This window comes from Zalophus californianus, chromosome 4 (assembly GCF_009762305.2).
Source record: "Zalophus californianus isolate mZalCal1 chromosome 4, mZalCal1.pri.v2, whole genome shotgun sequence".
NCBI classification, from domain to species: domain Eukaryota; kingdom Metazoa; phylum Chordata; class Mammalia; order Carnivora; family Otariidae; genus Zalophus; species Zalophus californianus.
In genome coordinates, this window is record NC_045598.1 from 99,303,110 (window position 1) to 99,330,644 (window position 27,535).

At 48.5% G+C, this 27,535-nt stretch overlaps 1 protein-coding gene across 5 annotated transcripts; it reads left to right on the forward strand.

The window, feature by feature from the left end:
• The first annotated feature begins 1,766 nt into the window (after positions 1 to 1,766).
• On the forward strand, positions 1,767 to 23,479 carry TENT5C (terminal nucleotidyltransferase 5C). 5 transcript variants are annotated; one of them, XM_027622795.2, is made up of 3 exons: positions 1,767 to 1,948; positions 3,603 to 3,725; positions 17,760 to 23,479. In XM_027622795.2, exon 3 carries the CDS (start codon positions 17,784 to 17,786, stop codon positions 18,957 to 18,959), a length of 1,176 nt encoding a protein of 391 aa, XP_027478596.2. In that variant the 5' UTR covers positions 1,767 to 1,948; positions 3,603 to 3,725; positions 17,760 to 17,783; the 3' UTR covers positions 18,960 to 23,479. The 5 variants fall into 5 exon arrangements, with proteins under 5 accessions (XP_027478596.2, XP_027478564.2, XP_027478570.2 ...); XM_027622769.2 differs by lacking the exon at positions 1,767 to 1,948 and adding an exon at positions 2,465 to 2,657; XM_027622777.2 differs by lacking the exon at positions 1,767 to 1,948 and adding an exon at positions 2,634 to 2,731.
• Positions 23,480 to 27,535: the final 4,056 nt, after the last annotated feature.

A 27,535-nucleotide genomic window follows, 5' to 3' on the forward strand; every position in this document is an offset into this window, starting at 1 on the left:
CGTTAATTAGGTTGGTTGTGGTAATCATTTCACAATGTGTATCAAAACATCATGTATTACACCTTAAATATACACCAACTACATCTCTAGAAAGAAAGCTAGAAAAAGGAGCTAGTTTGTAGCAGCTTAATTCAGGATAGACAAAAACTTGATGCAACTCAAACATCCACTAGTAGAATGAGTATATAAATTGTTGAACACTTACATAATTAAATAATATACAACAATGGAAAAGAATGAACCATTGTTACATGCAACAGGATGAATATTTAGGCACACTGTTAAATGAAAGAAGCCAGACACAAAAATGCACATACATGTAATTCATCCACATCAAGTTCAAACCCTGAAAAACTAATCTTTGGCAACAGAGGTCGGAATAGTGTTTACCCTTGGGGGACACTGAATGGGAAGGGGTATGAAGAAGCTGGAGATGTTCTACATCTTGAGCTGGTTGGCAGCCACATGGGTGTATACATCGTAGAAATTCATCACTGTGTGCACATCGGCTTTGTGCACTATACTGAATTTATACCTCAAAAAGTGAGAAAAAATCAGACCATATATCCTGATTTTATGTCCAACAATAGAGTCACTGTGACTTTGCCTACAAGCAGGCATACTGAAATCCTATCTCATCCACCTTCCAGGAGACCTCTCCCTCCCCCAGAGAGCTCTTGAGATCTTGGCAGACACTGATACTTCAGGCACTGATGGAAGGGGAGGAATAGGGAAATAGTGCATCTGGGAAGTAACCTTTTTCTCTACCACCCAGTAGAAGATCAGTACAAGCTCAATAAATGTTCGATAAATAACAAGAGCTAATATTTGATATAAACAACACTTGCCACACACTTTGCATCAGACTCTGCACTATTAGCTTTCCACGTTCCTATTTAGTACTTATACAAGCCTAGAAAGGTGCTCTATTTTTAGTCTCGTCATACAGGTGAGGAAAGAGATTTATGGAAGGTTAAGTTAGTTGCCCAAGGCCTTACAGATAGGTGGTGAGTGGAGATCCCAACCCAGATTGATCTGAGTTTAGAACCTGGACTCTAGGCTGCTTGCTATGGAACGAGTGGATGGTGTCCAAGCCCCGCTTGCACGTTACATAACATACACGACACTTTGAGCAGGGCCGAAGCTGTCGCGGTTGCCCGCCTTGGCGACGGGGACTCCTCGAGACCCGCAGTCCCACTAACCTCACACAGGTGGTAACTGCGGGCAGAGAACCAACTGCGCCGGCCTTTTCCCCGATGGCCTCCAGGCAATTTGCTTGGGGAAAGAGGAAGGCTCCCTTGGCTCAGAAACCGTAAGTTTTCTTCCGACTTTGAAACACACGCCGGAGGTAGGCGTAGGGGTTTCATTCCCCACTCCTGGAGAGAGAGAACCAACGCGAAAATCCCCAGAGAAGCAAGAGAAAAAGACAGGCCTGCGAGGGAGGGGGACAGAGATGGGAAGAGCTTAGGAGGAAGAGTTATATGATGGCAACGGCAGAAAAGAGCCTAGCGGAAAGTAGGAAGAGAGTCCCAATAACTCTGAAGTTGGGGGGGGGGTGTCAACCCAGCCCCTCTTTATTGCGCCTGCGCAGTGCTACCTCCTTTAGCACCCCCCGCCCCTTCCCGCCGCCGAAGGTTTACTCGTCTCTCGGCAACCATTCACCCGAGGAGCCAATCAGAGGGCACCTTTTGCCCTGCCCTCGCCGTCAGCGCCCAGGCGGAAGGATCCCGTGGGCTCTGGCCCCGCCCCACCCCGCCCCTCGCTCCCCTGGGAGGGAAGGCTTAGGGGCGGGGGCGGGGGCGTGGTCAAGCCGTATAAGAACGGAGGGGGCGGCGGCAGGACCGCTCACTCGGTGCGGCTGCCCGGGGGCTGTAGTGACCGCGCCGCTCCTGCTGGGGGCTGCCCACGCCAAGGACCTGCCTCTGTCATCTCCTCTTCCGCCGCCCAGGTGAGTCCCCGGCCCCCTCCCCTAAAGGTGCGAGGATGCCGCGGCCCCACGGAGCCGCGCGCTCAGCCTTCGGGGGTCTGTCCCCGCCGAGCGGAGCTCAAGTCTTCTCAGAGCCCGGTGGGGAGCCAGAGGGGAGGTTCGGACAGGTGCCGGGCCGCGGTGCTCCCTTCCCCTCCCGCTCCGGCGACGACACCCCCCCACACATCCCCCCGCCCCCGAGGGCCAGGCGAGACGCCCCAAGAGGGAGCTACAACTTTCCAGAGACTTCGACCGGGGCTTGGCAAACTTCGGCGAGTTCCTGCTCGGCGCGTCCCGCGGGCTGTGCGCTGGCGGGGGCGGGCAGGGCGGCCGAAGAGTGTGCGATGGGGGCCTTCGGCCCCTTCCCGGTCCGACGGCGCCCCCGCCGCCTCTTCTTTGCTTGCGCTCCGGCGGGCACGCACACCTCCGCAGGCCGGCCGAGCGCGAATTCGAATGCGGCGGTTTCCGGAGGCGCAGTTGGAGACGCAGCGGTCAGGGGCTCGTATCAGGCCGGGGAGGGGAGGGGCGGGGCGCTTCCCCGGCTCGGCGCCAAGCCCGGGTTTCGAGGTCAGGGCGGAGATCCCTAACTTTCGGTGGACTCACACTAGACTGTGGACACCGTGAGCAGCAAGTGGTCCAAGCGAGTGACTTCCGCGCGCTGCACTTCTCTTGGAAACTTCTCGGGAATAAGGTGTCTGTGCCCTGCCTGGTTCCTCCCCCTTTAGGAAGGAAACTTGCTTACCGTGTAGACTAAAAGCCTTGACAGTGAGTTGACTGGGCTAGCGGTGCGGCGGGTGGCTGCCCCAGATCGAAGAGGAGGGAGGGGAGGCGGAGGAGGGTGACGAACCTGACCGGTACAGGTTGGTAGCTTGTACCCCTATAAACACAGAACGCAGATGGGAGAGAAAACAAGACTGCTCTACCTCAAAGTAAGGGAGGACTTCCGGAGAGAAGCTTGGCGAGTTTCTCTGGAGAATTAGAGCTCACTCATCATCCCCGCTAGAACCGCCTGATAGATAGGCTGGACCTCACGGGAGGGATCAGCTCAGTCCCCTTCCCTCTTTTTTGTCTGGAGGAAAGGCTTCTTCAGGGCTAAGTCCTTGGCTTAGGTAGCGACTTGCTACCGTTTAAACTTTTTTTTTTTTTTTTAATGGAGTTATAACATGCAAGCCATGGAGTGCTTTAAAGTTCACTTATTACAGTCAGCGTTTATAAAGACTGTTGTAATCATCTGTATTGTGACAGTTGGTATTCAGGATATTTGGTAGGTGGGTCAGGAACCTGAACCTCCCCAGGAAATAAAGTAAAGATTATTAAATTCTTCTAAAGTAGACTCCTGGCTTGGCTCAGCTGCCCTCCAAGGGGCGGGGGTGGGGCATGAGATTGGCCATTGTTGGCTACACTAACCTTTCCAGGGGAGTAACTTGGCAAGGAAGCCCACAAGGAAGCAAGCCAGGCAGCCTGGGGCTGCCTGGGTGGTGGTGGTGGGGGGGTGGTTGGAGCGCTTACCAAGAATTGTGCTGTGTCTTAAATCCCTAAAGGTATTATTGAGGGAGTGAGACCCACACATGAGACCCTGCCATTGAAGGGGGTGGGGTGGAGACTAGAGAGTGCTGACTTTTCTCTTCGCTTTCAGGGAGGCGGTCTGGCTGGACCAGCGGGGGTTCTGTCCTTTGACATTCTTGTTTGTGAAGATGGAAAACTTAATATCTCTGGAGTCAAGCTTTTACTTGAGATAACTGAAACCTTGTGTCTTAAGGTATACCCATATCTTTAGAGTACATTTATTCTCAATAAGGAGTTTTTAGAAAGAAGGTTTTGGTATATTGTATATAATTGTTCAGGTAGCTGTAGGGCGAGTCCCATAACATCATGTGAAAGTTAAAAAAAAAATAGGCACACTTTCTTTTTTCTCAGCCAGGAGGCCTCTAAATTGTTACCCAAAACAAAGGTCCCTCATTTCATGACAGTGTCTGTACCCTAGAGCTCACCACAGCACTCTGTATGTGGAGTTTCTTCCACAATACCTCCCTTGTATCCAGAGATTAAGTTGGGGTACCTCTGAAGGTAAGGATGTGGATCTTGCCTATTTGTCAGAATGAGTGTGATTTAGCTGAGCACCAGTGGTTCTCCCTCCTTGGTTTGCTCGCCTGTACTGTGAGTATAAGCAGCTCACGGAAATCCCATCCTGAGTTACAGAACCCCTCACCCCTGCATTTCCCAGTATGCCCCATGTAGCCTACAGCCCCCAGTGTTCAAGGCCAGGGCAAATTGTGCACATCTTGCATTACCCATCAAAGAACAGAGAAGTCCTCGTACTTCTGAAAATCCAAGGAACTGCCTAGCAATAAAGATAATGCAGAGTGGACTGTAGTGCCCTTGTTCTCCCAGTGCCGGTAATTGGACACATTTGATACAAAGTTAGAAAATGACACGGTTTTTTAAACTGCTCAAGTAAGTAGTACCTTGTCTTCATCTTTCATCTCTGATATTGTGTGCCTGGGGCCAGTCACCAGAGAATGACAAGCCAAGAGCTCTGAATGGTAAAACTTTTTTATATTCCCAAGAGAAGTTGTGGAAGCCCAAGCCTAGTTTCATGAGTTAAGTTAAACTTGGGTTGTCGTGTTTGGGTTTCTTGGTCTCACGCCAGATCTATGGGCTGTGTGTGTGCATTACTCTGTGTGTGTGTGTGTGTGTGTGTGTGTGTGTGTTTAGGGGTTAAGGGGAAGTAATGCTGAATCTGAGCTGTTACTTGCGATAAAACATTACTCTGGTTAGATAAGTTTCATTGCTTTTTTTGTGATGTCACTGAAGTACACAAAAGACAATACAGAAAAATGTGTTGTGCCATCCTGGTGTTTTGACCGTGGCCTGGCAAGCTGGCATAAGCTATATTATGATGAAGCAGCCACCGCTGTGTCTAAAGAAATGCTCATGTGTTTAAACAAGCCAGTTGGGTACAGCAGTAGTTCTGATCTCTTGTGATGCTTCCCAGACTTCTGTCTCAAGCCTTTTTATCCTTTCACTGCGTGCATTATAAAGAAGCTCATATTTGGAATTTAAGTGATTTCAACGAAGCCTCTTTGCAAACCCAGCTATGTAGGAAAGAGCCTTATGAATTGTTTAGAATCGATAGATTTTGTACAGCTGGTCCCTCTAGGCTGCCCCAGAACTGTTTGCAGAGCTTCTTGGAACAAGAGGAAAAAAGGAATATGAAGAAATAATTGCCGATGTTAAGTAACTCCATGGAGGAGATTTTTTTTAGTCTCAGAGCCTTTTGGAGGCTTGGTCACTATAAACTGCATAAAGTGTTTATTTCTTGGATAACGGTGATTGAGTCAGTAAGTAGTTAAGTCCTTCCCGGGTAGCAGTTGGTGCCAGGTGCCGAGGAGGCCAAGGCAGTGGTATGTAGAAAGGCCTTGTGGAAGCGCTCTGGATGCAGGAGGAGCTGGGACAGGGTCCTAATGCACAGGCACTCAGATTTTGCTCATTTGTCTTAGCCACTGGCATGTGAGCCCCAGGAAGGCAGTGATCAGTGCTCCCTGCTGAATTCTCCCCGCACCCGGAGCAGGCCCTGGGGCACGGAAGGTGCTCCTGCGAATTGGATACAGTGATCTGGGGCATTCAACTGCCAGTTCTCTCAGCGAGGGAAGTCTCCTTTAGGTAGATTCATTTTGGTGGGCCAACGGGCCGGGAGCTGTTTGGGTGGGAAGCTCCCAGCCTAAAATGCCGGGTGGTTTCTGGGCCTTTTTCTAAATGGTGGCCTCCGTTTGGTAGGCTTGGAGCTGAGGGGCCACGCCTGCTAATTGGCCAGCAGCTGAAGCTCCTTAAGCTGAGCTCCAGACCCGCTCTCTTCCAGCGTTTCCACCCTGCGCTTCCTGCCCATCCACCCCAACCCCAGCCTCACATGGCTCGCTCAGCCTTTCTCTCTCCAGTTCACTCGGCTGCTGGTTCTGCTGATCTTTTATCTTTTTCACTTTTTGTTTCCCACTGCCATCACTGACCTGGTTCAGGGGCCTGTAGACAGCAGCTCCATGAGAGCCATATGGGGCTCTTCTCCTGCCTCTCTGGCCAATTCTGCATCCCATGCCCCCCCGCCCCCCCCGAATGCCACCTGAAGAACTCCCAGGAACTGCCCATCCCTCCAGAAGCCGAGCTCCTTCTCAGGACCTGTCCCCTTCTGACCTTTTGTTCATCTTCCACCTCCCTTGGACGAGTCTTCCTGATTGCCCTCCCTTGCCTCACAGAATTCAGATTCAAATATTTGAACAAATCACTGCTCTTCTTTCCTCACCAAACTATATTATGACCCAGCTTTAGGCCTTCCTGAGAGGCTCCTGAGGTCACCCCATCTGAGGGTCTTCGTATCTCATTACTCACCTCTTTACAGCTCTGCCGTGTACCTTGTTTTCTGTTTCTACTTTCAAGTCTTCCGCTGGATGAACAAAGTCCCATATCTGTCTCCATATTCACTCTCTGTGGGCCTATTTTGAGAACAAAATTATCCATGAATCTTGAACTACGTCCGCTCCCTCACATTACCATGTGCTTCTGTCCCCTGGGCCAGTCTTTACACGAGGGTGGGAGAAAGGGTCATCCTCCACCTTGCCCGGCTGTCTACATCCTACCCCCAAGCACACCCCATTTATCCCTGACTTGTGCTTGTGGTTGAGGAGGTGGGCATCGCAGCTGACTGACCCTGCGTGGTCTCGGCCCATCGGGGCACTCATGTGGAGGAAGTGGCCGGGCGCTGCGGTAGGAAGAGTGCAGATCCAGGAGGCGAGGTGAAGTGGACACCAAGTGAGCGTGGACCCTGTGTCCAGGCCCTGGTTGGGCTTGCTCAGCTGCTACTGTCCTGAGTGTCTGGGCCTCCCACGGTCTCTCTGCTCCCCTCCTCCCTGCCTCTGAGGCCTGTCTTGGGTTTTGAGGATGGGCCTCGACCTCTTTAGGCTTCAGTTTCCTCGTTGTGATAAGGCCAGTCGACCGGTGCTGTCCAGGAGAAATAGGAGAGCCCCAGTTAAGTTTCTAGTAGTCATCACATCGAAGAGTAAAAATAAACAGGTGAAACGAATTTTAATGATTTTATTTAACCCATCATAGCAAATGTTAACATCTCTATGTAATCAATATAAAAAATATTAAGGAGATACTTTCCCCCTTTTTTTTTTTCCTCCTACTGAGTTCTTGAAATCTGGGGTGTATTTTATGTTCACAGCACATCTCAGTGGCCTCAGTGTGGACTTGCCCCGTGTCGAGTGCTCAAGGGCCACACAAGGCTTGCGGATACAGTGTTGAGCAGCACGGGTCCAGACCAACTGCCCAGTGGCTCATTCTTCGGTTTTGATTCTACATGAGTTAACAGCCGCAAGTTATGGAAGGAGAGTGTGAGCCAGGGCAGAGGTCTTTGTCTCTTGCTTACTGACGGGTCATCAGTTCCTAGAACAGCGATCGGAACATAGTAGGCACTCAGATACCGGAAAGAATGAGAGGAAATTCAGTCATCGTAGCCCACTTACTGATAAGCATTCACCCTGTGAGTCAGGCCTGCCACTAAAACACAGGATATTTGATTCCTTGTCTGGTGCTCATTCTTTCATTTTTCTGTAGTTTCTTAGAACATAATCACCAGGTAATAGAATTTCAAAGAATTGCAGATGAAATCTTCTGACACTGGCAGGGCACCAGGGCTCAAGCAATTTATCAACAATTAAAATATATCAACAACTGACATTTGAAATTGCAAGGGGAAATAACTTTCAAGCAACAGGTGTCTGTGAGCTGCCAAATGACAAACACGTGACTTGGTATTGCTAATTTAATGATAATCATTCCTAGTGGGCCATATCCATGGCCTGCCCAGCTCCACACATGTCAAAACATCAAACACAGGGTGACTTGGCTGCTCCGGTGCAGTTGGTACAGAAATAGGTACCCCATGGTCTTGCTCCTTCACTTTAAGGCATCTCCCCACCCCCCAGTACTTCCCAGCTACCCAAATTGCCATTCTTCACAGCATTTATAATGTCAAAGGGGCCACTGAGCCTGATGATGTGTCACTCAGGCTGAGGCCATGCTCAGACCTGGAGGTCGGGTGCCTGCTACAGGGATGCAAACCTAAAACCTGGATGGAATTGTGCATAATTAGCATCCTCCCAGAAATGGAGGCCAGCTCACACTTAGACATATGTGAATGGGGTGTGTGTGTGTGTGTGTCTAAAGTATGATAAGTGCTGCACTTGAACTTGGCCCTTTCCTGATAAGGCCCAGGGATGCTGCTAGGGATGGGACAGCAAACTGAGGCCCTCCTTCTGGACACCTGACAACTGCTCCAAGTTCTAAGCTGGAGGGTTAGGTGGTGTGCGATACTTGATAGACCCTGGGGGCTGGCAACCCTTAGACCCCGTGGACTGTACGGAAACTTAGCCATCCTTATGGTAAACAGCCTCCTAGGAATCGTTCTATTTTTCTCAGTCTAGTCAGTCTTTAAAAGAGTGGGGGCTGGCTCTGGCGATCTCTTTAAATGAGTCAGACCAGTAACATCTCTGATTTAGAAAGAGGCATTTCATAGGAGGAAGTGGGGCGCCAAGTTGCAACAGGGATTATTTCCAGTTCAAGTGGTGTATGTAGCACTTAATATTGCTGACACCCCAGAAAAATCAAGACTTCTGTGCTTAGCTTCCATCTAAAGATGTCCATGTCCTGACCTTGTTAACGTTTACATTTGCGACAATTTCTGGGTATTCCTCTAAGCATGTGCACCTCTGCGGTGTCCCTGTTACAGTATCTGGGCCCGTGTTTTGATTCTGTTTTGTGCTGTTTTGCAGCCACAGCATGAGCTCTTCCACCGTTATCTCTCCAGCCACACTTGCTCAAGCATCCTATTTTGAAAGACGAGAAAGTGCTGTTTGGAGTCCTCTTAGGGCGGGTGTCTGTGGACAGAGCCCAATCTCTGATAACCATTCAGACCGTCTGTGGGCATCCGTGGGAAGGGAGAACTTGGGAGGGCCCCTCGAACTCAAAGCATGGTGCTGAGCCAGGCGGCCCTGGCTTCTGGTGACCCGCTTCTGCTTCAGTCCGGGACACCCCTTTCCTTCCGCTGAGGCAGCACGCCGGCTGCCGTGGGAATCACACCAAGTTTGGGGGCTGTGGCGCACATGGGTGTTCAGTGGCTAGGACCTCCTGATAACCCTGGGAAAATAGATCGAGACCTCTGGCTGAACATGACCGAGCGGAGAGTGGGAACAGGCCAGCTGCGGGATCTGTTGTGTGGCTGACTTAGAACTGTCTTCTCTGGGCAGAGTTCTGCGGCATGGTGCTGTTGTTTCTTTGAACGGAGGCAGCGTGTGTTTGTGAGTGTTCTAGAAAAAGCTAACTCACAGTATATTTTACTGGCCTTTTCATAAACAAGACATTATTTTACCTGGTTCGATTGCTTTGGGCTGTCTGCTAACGTAAACTCTTATTCCATGGACATTCACGTGAAACAAAAAAGCATGTCTCGGTTATCTCTACCATTTCCATGTGTTTGGGGGCAGAGGAGTCTCCAGAATGTGGCCTCCCCCCTGGAGGCGGGGCCTGGGCAGACAAAGGCTTCCTCAGGCTGCCCCCTGGTCCTCCATAACTCCTGGCCTTCACCACACAGTCGACATGAGGGAGGATTTCTCTCCAGAAGGCCACATCTACTTTGAGCCGGTTTTTCTCCTTGCTGCCCGCTGGTCTGGTGCTGCGTTTACCAAGTCCACGGTCATCCAGCGTGCCCGGCTTGTTTCTCGGGGGCGTAGGCATCTCAAGGGCCAAACGCTGTGCAGTTGGGGAGGTGGCAGGTGTGATGTGTGCATTCGTCAGTCTGTGCCAGGCTCTTCTGTGTTCAGTGCCGTCCCAGCTCCCCTCCCTCCCCGAGCTCGCCCGAGGAGTGCCCATCACTGCTTGCGAACTTACCTACCTTCTGTCTGCAACTCCGGTTGGGTTATCAGTTTCTGGGATCTAAAAAGTTGCCCTCTTGTCTGCAGAGTGTCCTGTTCTGTTGCTTTATCAGCAGATCAACACTGCCAATCTTCCAGCCAGCAGAGCGCATCCCCGCAACTGTCCCCACGCTCTCTGAGAACCACTGCCTGGCAGCCTGGCTGACATCCGGCAGCTCCCTCAAAGGGAGCAACCTGGGCCTTCACCTCACAGCCACTGCTCCTTTAAAACAAACCTGAGCGTAATGATTAGCATTTCTGTACATAATTACCTTCCATTCTGGTGGATCCAGCCAGATCCAGCCATGGATCCCCGAATCCATGATGATCTGCAGGGAGAGGGTCTCTGTACTGACAGCTGTGAGGGACTCGCGCTCCGAATGCTTCTGCCTTGCCTCCGGCACCTGCCATCTGGCCCGCCTCACTCGGGGCCCTTAGCTCATCTAGCCACCTTCCTTCCTGCCGTCCTATAAAAACCCTTCATACCTTTCACCTCTTTCCCTCCACTTATTGCTGTCTACTTTTTACAACTACCTGAGCAACTAGCTTATCTTCCAAGCCCTACCCGCACCCAACACGTGCACCCAAGCTGTCCACCTCCTAGGAAAGCCCCTCGGTCCCATTTGTGCCAATTTCCTGGCAGGCATCCTTGGACAGTTAACACTTTGTATAACCACTTTGTTCCCCGGTCCCCTTTCCTGTAAAGTAGGGATAATGGTAGTGTTGGTGTACACATCAGCGGGGTTGATCTGGATAAAGCTGGATCAGATAGAGTTTGGTGATTCATGTTAGGGCACCTGGCTAGACAACTGGTCACATTTGGTCTCTCCCCCGATGAAGAGGGCCTGGAGGGTTATGTACCTGCTAATACCTGCTGGAGCTTCTAAGGAGGTAGTCAGTGGTTTCTGAGTGGATGGTATTGGTAAGATGTTTAGACTATGAAACAGCTGATGTGCCTCCGCATTGAGAAATAGGATTTCCCATACCATGGGCAGTGAATTGCCGTCTCTGGTGCTTCTCTGAGGGGTACTTCTAAAGACACCTTGGCGTCCTCGAAGATGCACTGACTCATGTCCTTTGCTCAACTGGAATCTGCTCTAAAGCAGGCAATAAAGGGTGATTAGTTCAAGCCCTGCTGTTTTCAGTGTATGTGGTGGAGATAAAGTGTCACAGTTATAGGGGTAACTTTCTCCTTTTCTGGTTAGGACCAATACAATCTCTGTATGGAAGAGATCACTGTGGTCACAGCAAGAACTGGGCACTGTGCCCCTGTGGACTTGTAGCAGGAGCCTATACCCTCACCCTACCTCCCACCCAGCCAGTGGCGGAGCGAGCTTGGTGGGGACCGTTGCCAGTTCCAAAGGTTTGAATGTTCGCTCTAGAGTTGAGGATCTGGGGTCAGTTCATGTAAGCTTTTCTGATCTTTATTCCTTAATTTGTGCAAAAGGGACAGTTGTAGCTTCCTCGGAGTGCTTGTGAGGATTAAATGGGAATTGATGTGAAGGGGCTTATGCTAAGTACCCTTTCTTTTGCACACACGTTTGTACCTTCATTTTACAGAGAATGTGGTTCTCATTCCCTCAGGTTGCTGAAAGAATTGGTGGGTTAGAAGAGTATGGTGTGTATGCCACCCTCTTTTCACTTCTGCTTAAACTCTCTAGGCTTTTATATGCAGTGAGTAGTTTCTTTTTCTTGAAAGTACCCTCTGTGGTATACTGGAGGGGGAAGAGTTTGTGTGGAAGATGCCTGCCTCGCGTGCAATACTATCCCTCTCAGCCCGGAGCTGGGGATAGCAAATGTCTTTGCTCGTCATACACACCTCCCATAGTCTGTCACCAGGCTTGGTCCATTGTCCATGGCTGGGTCTCTTACCTTGAGCCTGGAAAGTGTTACTAGGAAGGTCCAGGTTTTTGAGGTAACATCCAGTAACTGTAAAAGGAAATGTTGTCATCAAACGAATGTTGAAATGTGTTTGAGTTTCTTTTGTATTCTTAAACCCCAGCAGGGTCAGAGGAAGAGGGTGTTGCTCAGTTGTCTCTGGAGGGGATGGAGGGCTGCCATAGCTGAGAGCCTCTGTTCACGCCTCAGCATTTCCATGAAACCTTTGGGACAGTAGCTTCTAGAGCTTTCACGTGAAATATCGCAGACTCAGACTTACATATACACTGTCCTTAACTTCACAGATGGACATTTCCACATGTACTGAGAACCCTGTGGACAGTGTCTATGCCTAATACCCGGTATAAATAGGAATCAGTGTTGATTTGACCTAGGCCCTTGACCTTAACACCCAGAAGTATTACGTAGGCTCTTCATGCTCATCTCCAGCTTGTCTGCCTGCCTGTCCTGCTGGCCTGCCTTGAGTCCCCTCAGGCTTTCGGAGCCTCTGTCACTCTTATTTCTGGGCTCTAGATAAGCTAGGAAGCAGGACTAGAAATGGCTTTCTCTTCCTCTCTCTCTCTTTTTTTTTTTTCTTCAATTAGGGCTTAATCATAGGATTTCAGGTCAACCTGCCTTTGAGGGCCTCTGGTGCAGGCCATGGGAAACAAAGGTAAGTTAGACATGAACTTGTCCTTAGGGAGCTTGGTTTATTCTTCTTTGGGCTTGGTCAGTCTTTTCCTCTCACTTTTTGCTGCCATTCCTGCAAATCTGTCTTCTTACAGTGTGTGCATTCTACCCTCCTGCTGTAGCCAGATGGTAGAAGAAAAGGGAATTCAGGGGCACCTGAGGTGGTTAGTCATCACGAGTCCAACTTTGTAGGAGATTAAGTACTTTGAACTGAGTAGGCAGTTGGTCATCCTCACTTATAAAATGGTGCCTGAATTACCAAATCAGTGAGTAATCCTGGTTCCCACCTTGCCCAGCTTCTGCTGTGCAAAATACAACGAGTCTGCTCAGTGAATCTTCCTTCTCAGTAAAAGGAAAATCAAACACTAGTTTGAATTTACCAGGCTTCATATTAATTTTGTTTTCTAGTCATCATTTTGTTAATTCTGCTAACTAGAATTTGCCTTTAACCTGTCCCTTTCATGAGATGAGAATGTGTTTCACATGATTCTTTTATATGCAGATTATATCAATGTTGATCTCAAGCGGTTAATTAAAACTCAAACTGTTACACTAAGCTCTGGTGTGTTATCTAAGCCCTCAGGGCCTATGACTTGGATTTATTCTAGTAATACCAGTGTTTGTTGGGGTCACTAAAAAAAATATACTTTTGATATTAGAAATTGTTTAGGCGAGAGAAACAAAGAATTCCTTTGTAATTGTCATCCGAAACTTATTTTGGGCTCTTCTAATGGGCTAAGCACTGAATATGAACCCCGCCTAAATTTGAGCCTTCAGTAGCTTGAGCTCTTCCGTATCTAAGTCATGATAAACTGGAAGAATTAAGAACTACACCATGGATTGGTCATTTGTCATGTTCCACACCATGCTTTTATATGAACTACTTTTTTCTAAAAGTTAACTCCATTGTTCACATGTATGTCAGAAGAAGTTAGCACACAAGATGCCAAACACAGACATCTTAGATTCCTGGTAAAGTGTTGACTGCATTTATTAAGGTTCTTGCAACCGTAACTGATAACAGCATCATGAGGGTCACTATCATATGTCTGAAATGAGAAATAGCAATTCTTATAAAACTACAAAAAACCACTTTGGGATAACAAACATTGAAAGGGTCTAGATGAGATGGCTTATCCATTATTTTGAAAGTCTGGAGGATTTTTGACAAACAATGGACGTCTTCTATTAAACAGAGAAGTAGAAACTCGACTAAAAGCTATTCTAGGGGAAAAACAGTCCCTCCTCCCCTGCCTACCCCCTAGAGATCCACATTTAAGGCCTGGAGGGGAAGCTTCTATGTGTTATTTGATTTGGGGACAAAGAGATGGTGGGGAGTGATAGGAAAGGCATTGGAAGAACTAAATAAGGTAGCAGATGAGTTAGAAGGCTCATGGGGTAAAGATTTTCAGATACAGCTCATAAGATTTTAACTATTTTCAATTAATACATGTGTAGGTTCTCAATTCAAAAAGGATAAAATAAGTTTCCTTTGTCCCATCTCCCGGTCTAGAAGGGGGTGTTTGGTATAGGCCGAAGTACTTGTGTTTCCTTCCAGAGATCTGTATAAATGTGCAAGCGTGGGCTTGTGCTTTTACACACGCACAGTTGGTTTTCTATGAATAAATCTCGACTAGCATTTCACATTCTTACAGATAGAGAGCTGTGTCCATTCTTTGGGACAACTGCATGCAATCGTATACTGTTGTACACATGCATTAAGTCATTTCACCTTCTATTGATGACTCTGTAGCTTTACAAATAATTCTCCAGTAAATACCCTTGCGCAGACTTGCAAGTATACCCACAGGATAAAATCAAAAGTAGAAAAGTAGACTTCCCAAAAGTAGAATTGATTTATAAAGAGCACATTCACTTAACATTGAGAGTCCCACACTGTTCTTCAGAGAGAACCCATGGGCAGTGTGCTAACAGGTGTCTGCTTCTTGATCTCTGCCGATCTGATAGGTAAGAATGATCCAGTGAAATTATAATATGCTCATACCTTAAGGTAAGGTTGAATGTGTTCTGCATCTGAGCCACTGTTCAGGTATTATTTTGTCCCTTCTTCTGTTGGGGTGCTAGTCTTTCTGATTTGTAGGAGTTCATTCTTCATTAATAAAATAAGTACTTTGCCTCACGTTGCGAATGTTTTCCTAGTGTTTTCTTCTGCCTTCTTTGTGGTGTTTTTACCATGTAGATATTTTTATTTTTCTGTATCAAATGTTTGACTTTTAGGTTTTATGTTATTTAGAAAGGACTGCCTACTGTACATTTGTGTGCATAAATTCCATGTTTCCCCAGGACTCTCAGGGTCTTTCATTCATCCATCTAGATCTTAGTTTGGCACAAGACAGGGAGTCGCCTTATTTATTTTTTAAATGTAGATAACTCATCTACATGTCTAAACTTTTTGTCTCTATTATTTTGAAATGCTTCCTTTATTATATATGAAATACCCCATGTATTAGATTTTATTTCTAGATTTTAAAAATTCTGTTCCAACAGTCTGTCTTTTTGTACCAATACCACACTGTTTCGATTATTGTGGCTTCAAAATACCTCTTATGGGGCTAATATGTACATCATCCTTGTTTCTCATAACTCTTCTGGCCATTCTTGCCCCTCCTCCCATACGAACCTTACAGATTTTCAATCTAAAACAGATTCTAACTTTGAACCTCCTGCAAGTTTAGAGATTTAAAAATCTAGGAAAGGTCTCCTGCTTATGACCTCCCCTTCTCTCCCCACTCCCTCCCTGGAGAAGGCATGATAGCTTTCATCACGTTCCCACTGGTGTTAGATGTTCCTTCTCTAAGAACTACTGTTCTAAAGGTGGGAGTAGTTCTGACTTTAATTTTAGAAACTTTTTTTTTTTTTCTCACAACTCCTTTAAAAAAAAAAAAGGCACGAGTCAAAAGTCATTCCTATAGTTATTTTCTTCTCCAACATTATTGAGATTCTTCCTAGAGATATTCTTAAAATTAGTTGTTCATTCTCTTCCAAGTGTCGATTCACTTGCTGCTCCTCTGTCACTGTGACTTCTCATACCTGTATCATAAACATGAGACTTGGAAGCATAATAGCAGGTGATACACAGGGAGAGAAGGTTGTGTTTTTATAGGGAGATCAACATACCTGATGGAAATCTGTGTCACCAAATCATAGTTTAGCAGTATCTCAAAACAAAGCTAGAGCCAGACCGCTTTGTAGTCATTTGGACTTAATTGTGCAGTGCCCTGTGTAATAGGCACAGTGTACTGTATGCTGATCATAAAAGGGCCACAGAGAACCAAATGTACATAGAGCACCTTAGAACTATGTCCCAAGTCTGACGTGAAGCCAAATGCTAGTCACAGTGAGCATGAAGTATTTCGCCACAAATTTTGCTTGTTATCCTTAACCTAGGCCTGCTTTGGTAGAATGATCTAGAGAGCCTAGAGCTTTTTAACACTATCCAAACAGGTTCAAAGGGAAACTTATCTGCCCCTTGGCAAGTATTCTTCCGTAGCAAGCACAGAAGAAGCCCGTAGAAGCCCCAGATTGGTCTTCCTAGAGCCTGCTGGGATCACATGACCACCCGTCCTGTTGCCGGCCAAGCACATTCAACCCCTTAATGTACAGACCAAAGGGAGCCTGTGCTCCGGCTTGAGAGGTGTCTGGTGGCCAGACTGGACGATACACTAGGTCTTGGCTGCATGTTGCCTTCTGGCCCTAAATCCCAGCCCAGAGCTCATGTTGCCTTTCTGTCCCTGTAAGTGAACTAACTCCTCTGTGGCCTTCTTGTTCACTCCAGTCAAGGGAACACGTTGCCTTTCTTCTACCTTTATATTCCATCTTCTTTCTACCACACACTGCCTTTTATTGCTGTGTTGTGTTCTCACCTACCTTCTTGATGGCCGGCTCCTGGAAAGCTTGTCTTGGGGTGTCCAGTGGTGCCCCCCAACACTGAGTGACAACCATCACCATCCCTCTGAGCGATTATGTCAGGCGAGGATCCCTGGCACGAGTGCAAGGCCTAAAACCCACGCTGGAATCTCAGGACAGTGATGGCGGATGTGCGTTCAAAAGCAGTGGTTTCCAAACAGTGAAACTGCAGAAGTTGGGATGGGTTTTGTGTGTGCCTAGCAAGTCAGGAAGGTGAAGGGGCCAGGGAAACTCTGTGCTCGCCCTGAAGGGTGAGGATAGCGCCTTGACATTTTGTTTCTGCTCTTACGTCTGTCTAGCTAATGTTTGACCCACGTGGATCCACAAGCACCTTGACTTTCTAATACAGCAGTATTTGTTTTTACACATTAGGATTTCCAGGGATCTGTTGTATTTTATTTTCTGAAACATATCACTTGGTTGAAGATTACTTTGGTGTAACTACGGTTCTAGCAAGTGAAGCATGAGATGGAATGTTTTGCTCCTCATACTGAGAGCTCACTTGATTCTCAGGTAGCCTGGAGGTACTCGATTTCAAAATACAGTGAAAAGATCACACTGCCCCGAGGAAGTTTCCCACATGCTGCGGAGGGCCCTTCTTGCTGACAGAGCTGATCCACCGTAGGGCTGACCTGAACCTTTGTTGCCAGGAATCTTGTCATCCAGACGGTTCCCTGGCGTCCCACTCTGGATAATGGAGGTGCTGGTTACAGGGCAGACCCCTCCCGTGAGTGAAAAGGACGTGGGGTTCTTGCTAACAAGATATCCGTGTACCTGGTTCTAACAGGACGGATCTGACTTCCTGTCCTCGGTGTGGTTGCAGCCCAGAGTTGAATCTTCATCTCCTCATGGAGTGAAGGAAGTCTTTTCCTGGGGTGGGGGTCGGGGTGGTAGCTTAGGTAGCACCCAGTTCAAGGTGGAGGTAGGCATGCAAAGGCAGGAGAGGTAATTCTATGAAGAACAAGGAAAATTGGCCCAACCTGTAGGCCTTCGATGGAGGAACGTGTTTAGGTGACTTTGTTTAAGAAGTTTGTCTACTTCCCTTCACACAGACCACCTTCTTGCAGACAAAACAAGTGAAACAAAGAAACCAGCCCCACATAAAACAAAATTACGAAGCAGAGGGTAGGTTTCTGTATATGTTGTCCTTACTCCGTGCACATACCCCCCAACACACATCCGTGTAACCCTCATAGCAGCACCCAGCAGTAGGCACCCGTTGTCGCTGTTGTGTGGGAAAACATTCAGAGATTGTTGAGCATCTGCTGTGAGTCCCTCGGGCTGCCTGGCCATGTAGAAGCAAATCCTAACTCTGTTTCTTGCACCCTCACTTTCAGTTCCCCACAAGAACACTCCCCAAGATGGCAGAGGAGAGCAGCAATACCAGGGACTGCGTGTCCTTCAGCGTGCTCAACTGGGATCAGGTTAGCCGGCTGCATGAGGTCCTGACCGAGGTTGTACCTATCCACGGACGAGGCAACTTCCCAACCTTGGAGATAACTCTGAAGGACATCGTCCAGACCGTGCGTGGCCGGCTGGAGGAGGCAGGCATCAAAGTGCAGGATGTCCGGCTGAATGGCTCCGCAGCGGGCCACGTCTTGGTCAAAGACAACGGCCTGGGTTGCAAAGACCTGGACCTGATCTTTCACGTGGCTCTTCCCACGGAGGCAGAATTTCAGCTGGTCAGAGATGTGGTGCTGTGCTCCCTTCTGAACTTCCTGCCAGAGGGTGTGAACAAGCTCAAGATCAGCCCGGTCACCCTGAAGGAGGCGTACGTCCAGAAGCTGGTGAAGGTCTGCACGGACACTGACCGCTGGAGCCTGATTTCCCTCTCCAACAAGAACGGGAGGAACGTGGAGCTGAAATTCGTCGACTCCATCCGGCGCCAGTTTGAGTTTAGCGTGGACTCTTTTCAGATCATCCTGGACTCTCTGCTCTTCTTCTACGACTGCTCCAGCAGCCCCATCTCTGAGCACGTCCACCCCACGGTGATCGGGGAGAGCATGTACGGGGACTTCGAGGAAGCCTTCGACCACCTGCAGAACAGACTGATCGCCACCAAGAACCCCGAAGAGATCAGGGGCGGGGGATTGCTCAAGTACAGCAACCTCCTTGTGCGGGACTTCCGGCCCACAGACCAGGAAGAAATCAAAACTCTGGAGCGTTACATGTGCTCCAGGTTTTTCATCGACTTCCCGGACATCCTCGAACAGCAAAGGAAGCTGGAGACCTACCTTCAAAACCACTTTGCCGAGGAAGAGAGGAGCAAGTACGACTACCTCATGATCCTTCGCAGGGTAGTGAACGAGAGCACCGTGTGCCTCATGGGGCACGAGCGGAGGCAGACCCTGAACCTCATCTCCCTCCTGGCCTTGCGCGTGCTGGCAGAGCAGAACATCATCCCCAACGCCACCAACGTCACCTGTTACTACCAGCCAGCTCCTTACGTCAGTGATGGCAACTTCAACAACTACTATGTTGCCCATCCTCCTGTCACCTACAGCCAGCCGTACCCTACCTGGCTGCCCTGTAACTAACCTTGAGACCTGAGGGCTTCCGCAGTGGGAACCCCAATAGGGCAAGGGCTCTCAGGTAGGGGAGCCTCCTTCTAGATGTAGGTGTTTGGCTTTTAAAGGGGAACTCAGCTCTGATTCTGCTCTTTTTTCTTTGTGCACCCATTGGAATGGGTCTACAGTGTATCATGAGCCAACCCTAAAGGGACCCATTATTCCAGTGCCACTTTGGAAAATGCTATAGGAAGTACGGCCTATCCACATCTTTCCAAGACAGACACTAACATGCCATGTTCCAAACAGCCGCACGGGGAGACTGGAGCTCTGTGTGCTAATGGAATCTGGGAGAATGCTTGGGCAGTATCTCCTCACCCAAGCCTAGCATAGGCTCTGTTGGCCTTCACAAGGGATTCTCAGCTGTTCTATGAAAGTTGTGGTTATAGTCTATTTTCTTGTACCAATTTTAGCCAGGCAGAAAATGGTGGACATGAGAGTGGTCTCGTGACTTCATTTTTGTTCAAGGGACTGAATTGCTTACGTTGATTCCCTGTTAGCAGAGCTGAGGATTTCTTTCATGAATAAACCAAAGCTGGTAGCTGGAGAATTGAGATCTGGTTGACAGTGGTTTATGGTTTAGATGCTGTGCTCTCACGAGGAATTGTGAGATATTGCTGAGGAAAAAAAAAAAAAAGACCTTTGCTTGAAATGTAACTTGAAAACAAAATAAAATGTGGAACATAATGTTAAAGCAGAATTGTGGTGGCGGTGGCGGGGTTGGGGAGCGGGTGATTGTAAATAGGAAACGTGAATGTTCAGTTTTTTTTTTTTTCTTTAAGGAATTCTTATTGAATGACACTTTGTTTTTTTCCCTCCCTCAGCAGCTCATCACTTTAGTTTTGCTCTTCCTAAGACTAAGGATTGTGCTGAGTCTAGAGCCCTTATAGTAACTGACGTGAGAGGGTCTTCCCATGTTTTAATTGGAAACCCATTTTGGTCACATTCCAAGGATAACAAGCTGTTTTTCTGGAATACCTTCGGTGATTATTTTTTGTTTGTTTTTGTTCTTTCTTCAAAAAATAGTGATTTCCTTCTCCAGGCTTTTTTTGGGCAGCACATGAATTTGGGATTTTCAGTAGAAAGGAATGACCTGTGGAATGACCTGCTGCTGTGGGCAGAGTCCCCTGGCTTACGATTGCTCTAGAATCGATCCCTCTGTCCCTGTGCTGTGTGCGAGGTAGAGGCTTAGCACTCACTCGGGCTTGGTGTGCCGCACGGGAGCTGCCAGGGCTCCTTGCAATGATTAATTCTGGTGGATTCAGGAAAGAATGGAGTAAATGGAGAATGGCCTTCCTTATTCTGGTAGATTTGACCATACTTGTTTCTATTGTGCACTTTAGAAGAAAAACAGTATTAATCTCCAGTCTAAAGCAAGCTCGGTAAATGGGAGAGTTCTAGGCTACTGCTTTCCCAGTCGATTTAGGTAAGGAATTTTGTGTTTTGAAAACTTTTGTGGGATCTCTTAGAAAGCATCACTCTAGGGTATTGAGAGCAGAGGAACTCAGTATCGCCAACCAGCTTGATCTGTAAAGTGATTTCATCAAATCCACGCTCCTGGTTTTTTCTTTCTCCTGTGGCCATAAAAAATCCCAAGCCCTGAGTGATTGCTTTCCTTTCTCCTTGCTTTAAACAATGAAGATACCTTAATGCAGAAAGGCTTAGCAGAAAATGCATGGTTTTCCTTTTTCTGAAGATGGTATTTTCAGGGTTTTTTGGGGGAATGTGATGTCTTGGTCCTCTTAAAAGCAGATTGGGTGTGACTGAACCCCTGGGCTCAGCTGGTATCCATGTTGTGTTACACTAGGTGAATAGAAGCCACTTCTGTGTATAAGTAACCAGCTCTGCTTTGCCTGTGAACCATAGTTACATTTGAACGCACTAGCTTTGAGTCTAGGCCTTTATATTGACGGGGGGGCCAGCATGCTTCAGGGTTAAAAGGGGGGGAATGAAGAGTGAATCCCAACTTTAAAAACTATGTGCTCATCCATGACATTAAAAGGCTGCCATTGTGGTCTAATGGCAACATCTTTGCGCAAAAATGACAGATCTGATTAACCAAAACTTTGAGATGTGATGAAGCCACCAATATAAGCACTTGCTAACAGAAGTCAGTCAGTATTGCTCCTACTAGAAGGCTTGAGGACCAGGGTGATGAGGCTCCAGATGAAGATAGAATCAGAACCACATCAAGTAATTAAATTTCCACTTTGCCCTTGGAGTTCTTTCTGCTTATATATATATATATTTTTTGCTAACTGGTACTAGTCCTCTTCTGAGGATGAAGGGAAGCCCAGAAGTTGTTAGAAATTCCCAGTCTCCCCTCTGCCCACCCCCGCACCCCCTTAGTTCTTTACCACCATTGCACAATGACCATCTTGGTGCAATCTGTTCACTTGAAGTTCTCAGTCAGCCCCGCCATTTTGGAGTTTGAAAGTAGACACGTGTTCTAGAACCTCCATCGGGGTAAAAGGCTGCACTGACCAAAGCTGAGCTTTTAAAACATCACTCTGGTCCAGTGTGTCTCTACCTGCTCTACAAGGCCTTTGCCGGCCTCAGAATAGATCAGGTAACCTTGAATTTCAGGTGTTTGGAAATTCCAGTTGAAACCTGCCTTTCATGCAGCTCACACAAGCACCAGGTCCCCTGAAATGGTACCGAGACCTGTGGTTCCTTTTTTTGTGTGTGTTGAGTAACATGAAACTTGGCAGTGGTCAAGGGCACTAAAGTTCAAGTACAAATTCTAATATAAATCTAAGCAGTCTCACTTGCTTCAGGACTCTGAAGTTCTCTGATGCTCTCTGCAAGTATGCAGCTTGTTTTCCTGGCCTGCTTCTTGGAATCCATTTGACCAGCAGTGAGATTAAAACAGTACCATTTCCCCTTGTGTTGGCAGAAAGGCACAGCCTGAATTCCTGGCCTTGAGCTTCAGTCTCACCCTTGAATTTTACTTTGGCAGTAAGACATGATTCCTCACTCAACTTCAACTCTGAAACTAAGGTCTCTATCATGGACACCTTCCAATCAGGGTTCCTGCTAAGTGCATGTGGGCTGGGTGCGGCCCACACCTGGGAGCACCTGGCAGCCGGGGCGAATTGGGTAGGAAAGATGCTGGGGCCCTGCTGTGTGCTAATGTGGTTTGGTGGGCAGTTCCCCGCCCCCCCCCCCCCGCCCACTGCCAGTCTGAGTACCTCAAAAAGGGTACTCCAAAAGGCGCTCCACTTATTATATTGGTCAATTAATTTGCCAGTTAGCCAGGCACATATATTTCATGGTCTCCACTATTTCATCGTTTGGTTGAAAAGCAGACACACCTTAACACACCTGGGGATTTGAGTCACTTCGAGCTGTGTGTAAACCCATGTTTTGTGGTGACCTATTAATAATCAAATCTTTAATGCCCTGAATCAGCTCGTCCTTCTGCCTCCCTGCAAGCATTAGCTCCTTACCTTCGTGGTGGGTTAGGATTTTAACTAGCACTGCTTTGTTAACTTTGAGAAATGGTGCCACTCAAGAGCAACTTCTTCACTTTAGGAATACCTCCTTTCTAGTGAACTTTCTGGTACTGGAGCCTTGTTTTGGGATGCACCTACATTCAGAGCTCAAAGGTATTGATAGTTATTCATCTGTGGGAAGAGACCCTGTAGCTCCCCAGGGCCATGATTTCCTGGGTGTCTGACTGGGGCTGTCTACGAAGGAGAGCCCTTCGGTTGGATTCTGTAAGGTGAAGAACTCCCATTTGCCAGGGTTAGATCCAGATCCTTAATCTGGCAGAGACCAGAATGTCACAGCTGATTTTGGAACCTATTCCAGTTCAGCCAGTTACATTCAGAGGACCAAGGGAGGTACGTAGGGAGCATGTGTGTTAAAAGACCTGGCGACTTTTCAGGATTGCTTATGGAGACTGCCCAAGGTGAGCATCAGGAAAGAAAATGTGTTTTTGTTTTGTTTTGTTTTTTGGTGAGTTCTAAATCTTGTTTACCTATCACTTTTTCAAAAATAGTTTAAGTGTAAACTAAAGAAAACGCTTGGAGGTTTGCCTGGGCTGGTGAGAGTTGGTACAAGTTGTCACGTGTGTTTGTATAGGAAGGTGAGAAGACGATTCACTAAAGAGGAAGTCATTAAATAATATGGATATATGGGCGTTTTAAAACTCAAGCCATCTGGTCTCCCCCCAGCCCCCAAAGGATAAAAAAAAAATAGCTGCTTTTGGAAAATTAAGAGTTTTTATCCAGTAATTTCCAAATTAATATAGATGAAAAGTAAGATACTTATTAGACTGAATTGGAAGCTTTTTGTTATTCTGGGTTTGCATAGCCTTCGAAATACTAATTTCTTAGTGATGCCTAAGATATGTGAGGTTTCCTCTTTGGTGTGATGGTCACTGACCTTCCTATGTGATGAAGGTGAAATCACTTGTCAATGCAAACTGTATTAGAAGTTGATGAAATAAAGCTTTGAGTTTGAGAAATAAAGATATATTTAAAAAACCCCAAAACCTTGTCTGTTATGGTCATTTCTTTGTGTCTCCTCAACAGTGGAACCTGTTTTAGGTTTCAGAAAACCTGTTTCGTGGCGGGGTGGGGGAGGGGTCAGTTATTAACATTCTCAGCCTTAGATACTTCTCTGGGAGATGGTGCTTTCTCTGGGGGAAGAGGGGTGTGCTCACCTTTCGGGCCATAATTCCCTTCATATCTGGGCTCTTCTCCAGGGTGCCTGACTGATTTAAACTGAGCCACGTTATTGACCCCAGCCTCTCGGCTAATGCCTACATCAGCTGGACTCTGTCTTCGCTGGCATCTTGTTTGATTCGGCATTAAAGACTAGATTCTCTGGAGCTTGACCTTGGCCCAAAACCCATTTTCAATAAGAACCGAAATAACTTCTGCTATCCTATATCCAACTGCTACCATGGTTTCTTCGTGCTTTAGAAGTACAGAAGTGATCTAGAACTGTTCAGGAAGGTTGGAGTGACTTTTCCTCCCCCCACCCCACCCCCCGCCATCATCACAAGAATTGGAATCGAAACTTTTCCATCTTAGGTTTGCCTCCGAGCCTGCTGCGGGGTCCTTTCGCTCCTCATCTGTACTGCATGTTCCTTCCGAAACGCCCGTTGACATCGGCCTTTTCGGTACTGCCTTAAACTCCTGCCTGGGCCACTTCTCGAGTCCTGTCACTTGTCTTGATTTACCCAAGGGCTCTTTCTAAAAAAGATGTGCCTGTGCCCCTCCCGTACATTTCAACCTGTTTAAGACCCTACTGTGCAAGGGCACCTGTCAGACTTACAAACGTGAGGAGTCCTGCAGGTCTAGCCCCAGCCTACCTTGGCAGTCCCTTCCTGCCTCTTCTGAGCGGGCCTTCTTACAGCATCCGGGCGCACAGTTCTGCCTGTGCAGCCCAGCACACAGCGGGCCTCTTGCAGCTGGGCGGAGCTGGCCCACTTCCGGCTTCCCTGGCCTGCTGTTTCTGTGGGTGGGCTGATTGGGTTGCGTCACTCCTTCCCGGGGCTTGCAAACACCTGCCTGTTTCGTTTTCCCCTGACTGCCTCCCACACAGCTGACCACGATCTGGTGCCTCAGATGTTGAACCCCGGGGTTTTCATCCCTGGAGGACTTGGCCTGGGGCCGCTAGCAGCGATGAGGCCCAGCCCTGGGTATTAACCTGGCTGTGTTGTAATGCCTCCTTCCAGTGCCAACACGGGAGTCCAGGCATTGTCCAGACCAATGTTTACATGCAGAGCACCTTGTGTGGGAAGTGGGGGTGCTCAGTTCCCCGGAATGAACAGTCATGTCCTGGACGCTGTAACGTTATTGATCACCAGCTCTTGACCTCCCGAACACGGTCAGTACACACTCCGCTGCGTTCTTCCTCACTCCCCGCCCCCCTAACACCCCCACACATCTACCTTCTGGTGTTCTCGTGGAACGTTTCTTGTGTGGCCTCCAAGGGATTGTTGTTCAGCACTGGCATGGTGCTTCCATCTCCGCTTCGGACACCCAGGATTCCAGAAGTATGCTTTCAACGAGTGGGGAATGCTTTCCCCCTTCACTTGGGTGGGATAACAACATACTTGTCTGCAATTTGGGATCAATATCTGTTGGCAGACGCTAGGAGCATTAATGGAACATGAGAGGGTTTACCAAACAACCTTGGGGAGAAACAAAGGACAAAGCTCCCGTGTGGCACACCCTCTCCGACCTTACCTTGGGGGTGCACTGTGCATCTTAGATTCCCTGTGCATCTTAGGACAAGTAGAACTGAGAGATAAGGCAGGGGTGGAGCCCAGTCTGGGGCATGGTAAGAGGCTGGGTGGCCCCGTGGAGAGGGTCGGTTCCACCACCCACTAAGGGGGGATTGGTGAGGTAGACATGCTCCCTCTCTGAAAAATGCAGCAGCAGAGCTAGGCCCGGGGCTGGTTTCTCACCTCCGGGCCCCATGCTTTCTTCTGTACCACGGGGCCGTGTCCCTGTTCTGGGGGTAAATGCTATCTAGAAGAATGTGCTGGCCTAGCAGATGAGCCACATGTCTCTTGGCTGCTTGACTGCCATCCCTCTCTCGAGCAGATTTCTGCGAGTGCTGCCAAAAACCCAGGGAGGCCGGGCCCTGTGAGGAGGCTGAGTTTCACGTAGGTCACTCCGCACCCAGCTAGGGGGCGGTCCGGCCCACCTGGACGGCGGGCCACAGTGGCACCACGGGTCTATCGACTCTGGGGCTTGCTCATCAAGTCACCACACAGGCTGCTTTTTACTGTGGGAAGTTTCTTAAAAGTGGCCCCAGAGGAAGGCGGGAGAAGGGAGTCACCTGCCGCCTTTCCCATCCTCACCTGGGAGGGAGGGATGGGGGGGAGGAGTCTGGGGCTGGGGTACAGTGTGTGAGGGAGAGAGACTGGGACAGCACAGCAGCGCCTTTGTCCTGACTCTCCTAAACCATCTAACTCCATCCACTGTGGGTAGCGTGTGAGCCTTTGCCCCAGGAGTCTGCTGGAAACTACCACCATATGAGAAAATGGAGTGACAGTCGCTCGCATTTGGCTTTAGGGTTTACCAAGCGCTCATTACAAAAATCTCAGCTTGTGGACCACAGGAACCCGGGAGGCGGGTAGCAGTAGTCCCACTTTACAGACAAGGAGTGGGGAGCTCTGAGCACCCCAGAGCTGCCCAACGTGACCTAACCTGTGAGAGGCAGAGCCTGTGCTCTAACACCTGACTCCAATGCCCCCCGTTCTTCCCACCGTTAGACACCCTGAAGGCCCTCCCTAACCTGCCAATCACCGTGCAGATGTTAATTGCGTCCCCAGCCCCCTCTCAATGGCCAGAGAGGTGCTGCATTGCCTGGTAATAGATGGGCTTCCACTTGCACAGGACAAGAACCCCGTGGACCGGCCCGCAGTGTTTCTCAGACAGCCCTGCCTTTGCCAATCAGGTCAGGAGGGGACTGGGGGACCTAGTGCAGGCTCGCTATCGTGTTTAGGGAATACCACGGAGCGCCAGGTCCTGTGCTCGGGGATGGGACGGTGAAGTTCACAGGGGAAACTAAAATGTCACACGGCTGGCAGAGCCAGGGCCAGGCCAGACCAGGGGGTGTCTGCCTTCAGGGCTCAAGCTTTTAGCCCCTCTACGATATGCTCTTCTGCTTTCAAAGCGTACTTTTCAGGGTAGCACCTGGAAGAGGCCCCTGAGAACTAGTGTCCCACCTTCCAAGGTCCATGGTTAGTAAGCAGCATATCAAACAGGGTCCCAAAGGACTGATTCATTAAAAGCAAAAATTAAGCCCGTTGACTGAGCTCAAATAGGGTGTCTGTATTGGATTGTGGCTGGCATAATCTGTTAAATTTGAATTGAAATGGAAACCTTTTCTTTTCTCCTTATGCAGGAAGTTACTTGGTAGAGGGGTATTTAAGGACCTGCAGGCTGGAGGGTCAGGGAGTGCAGGAGCTCTTGTAGACGTCAAGAAACTGGCTTCCCCACGGCTACGGGACAATGAAACCAAGAAAGGAGGGGACTCTGGAAACTAATAGCAAAACCTGAAGTGGTTCCTGGAATGGAACACCTGTAGATTTCTGTGCGCTAAATATAGTGGAAGTTGGGTCATCTTATCCTTAAGTAAACACTACAGCTAGGCAAAGACGTTTTCAGAAAGAATCTTGACATTGGCTCATGGTAGCTGGAGGCTGGGCGAGGCAGCGAGCTTGGGGCAGCTGGGAAAGGCCCCTCCCCCTCCCCATCCCCACCCCCCCGGCCAACTCTTGCTCTTCTGCTACCCCCCTGCTATTTCAGGTTCCCATGCAAAAGATCTCTCTGTGGTCCTTCCCTCCCCTTAGGTCCATTCCACGGATCTGACTGCCCTGGTGCCTCTCTTCCCTCCCCCAGTGGGGAGGGATCAGTTTCCTTGGCCTCCACGTGAGCAGCACGGGGGTCAGATGGGAGAAGGGCCCCTCTCCCTCAGGCACGGGCAGCGGGGGGCAGCTTTTCAGCAGGCTTATTTTCCATCCTACTTCAGCTACTGCTGAGAGGAAAATGATTCTTTCTTTGCCTTTTGAGTTTTGG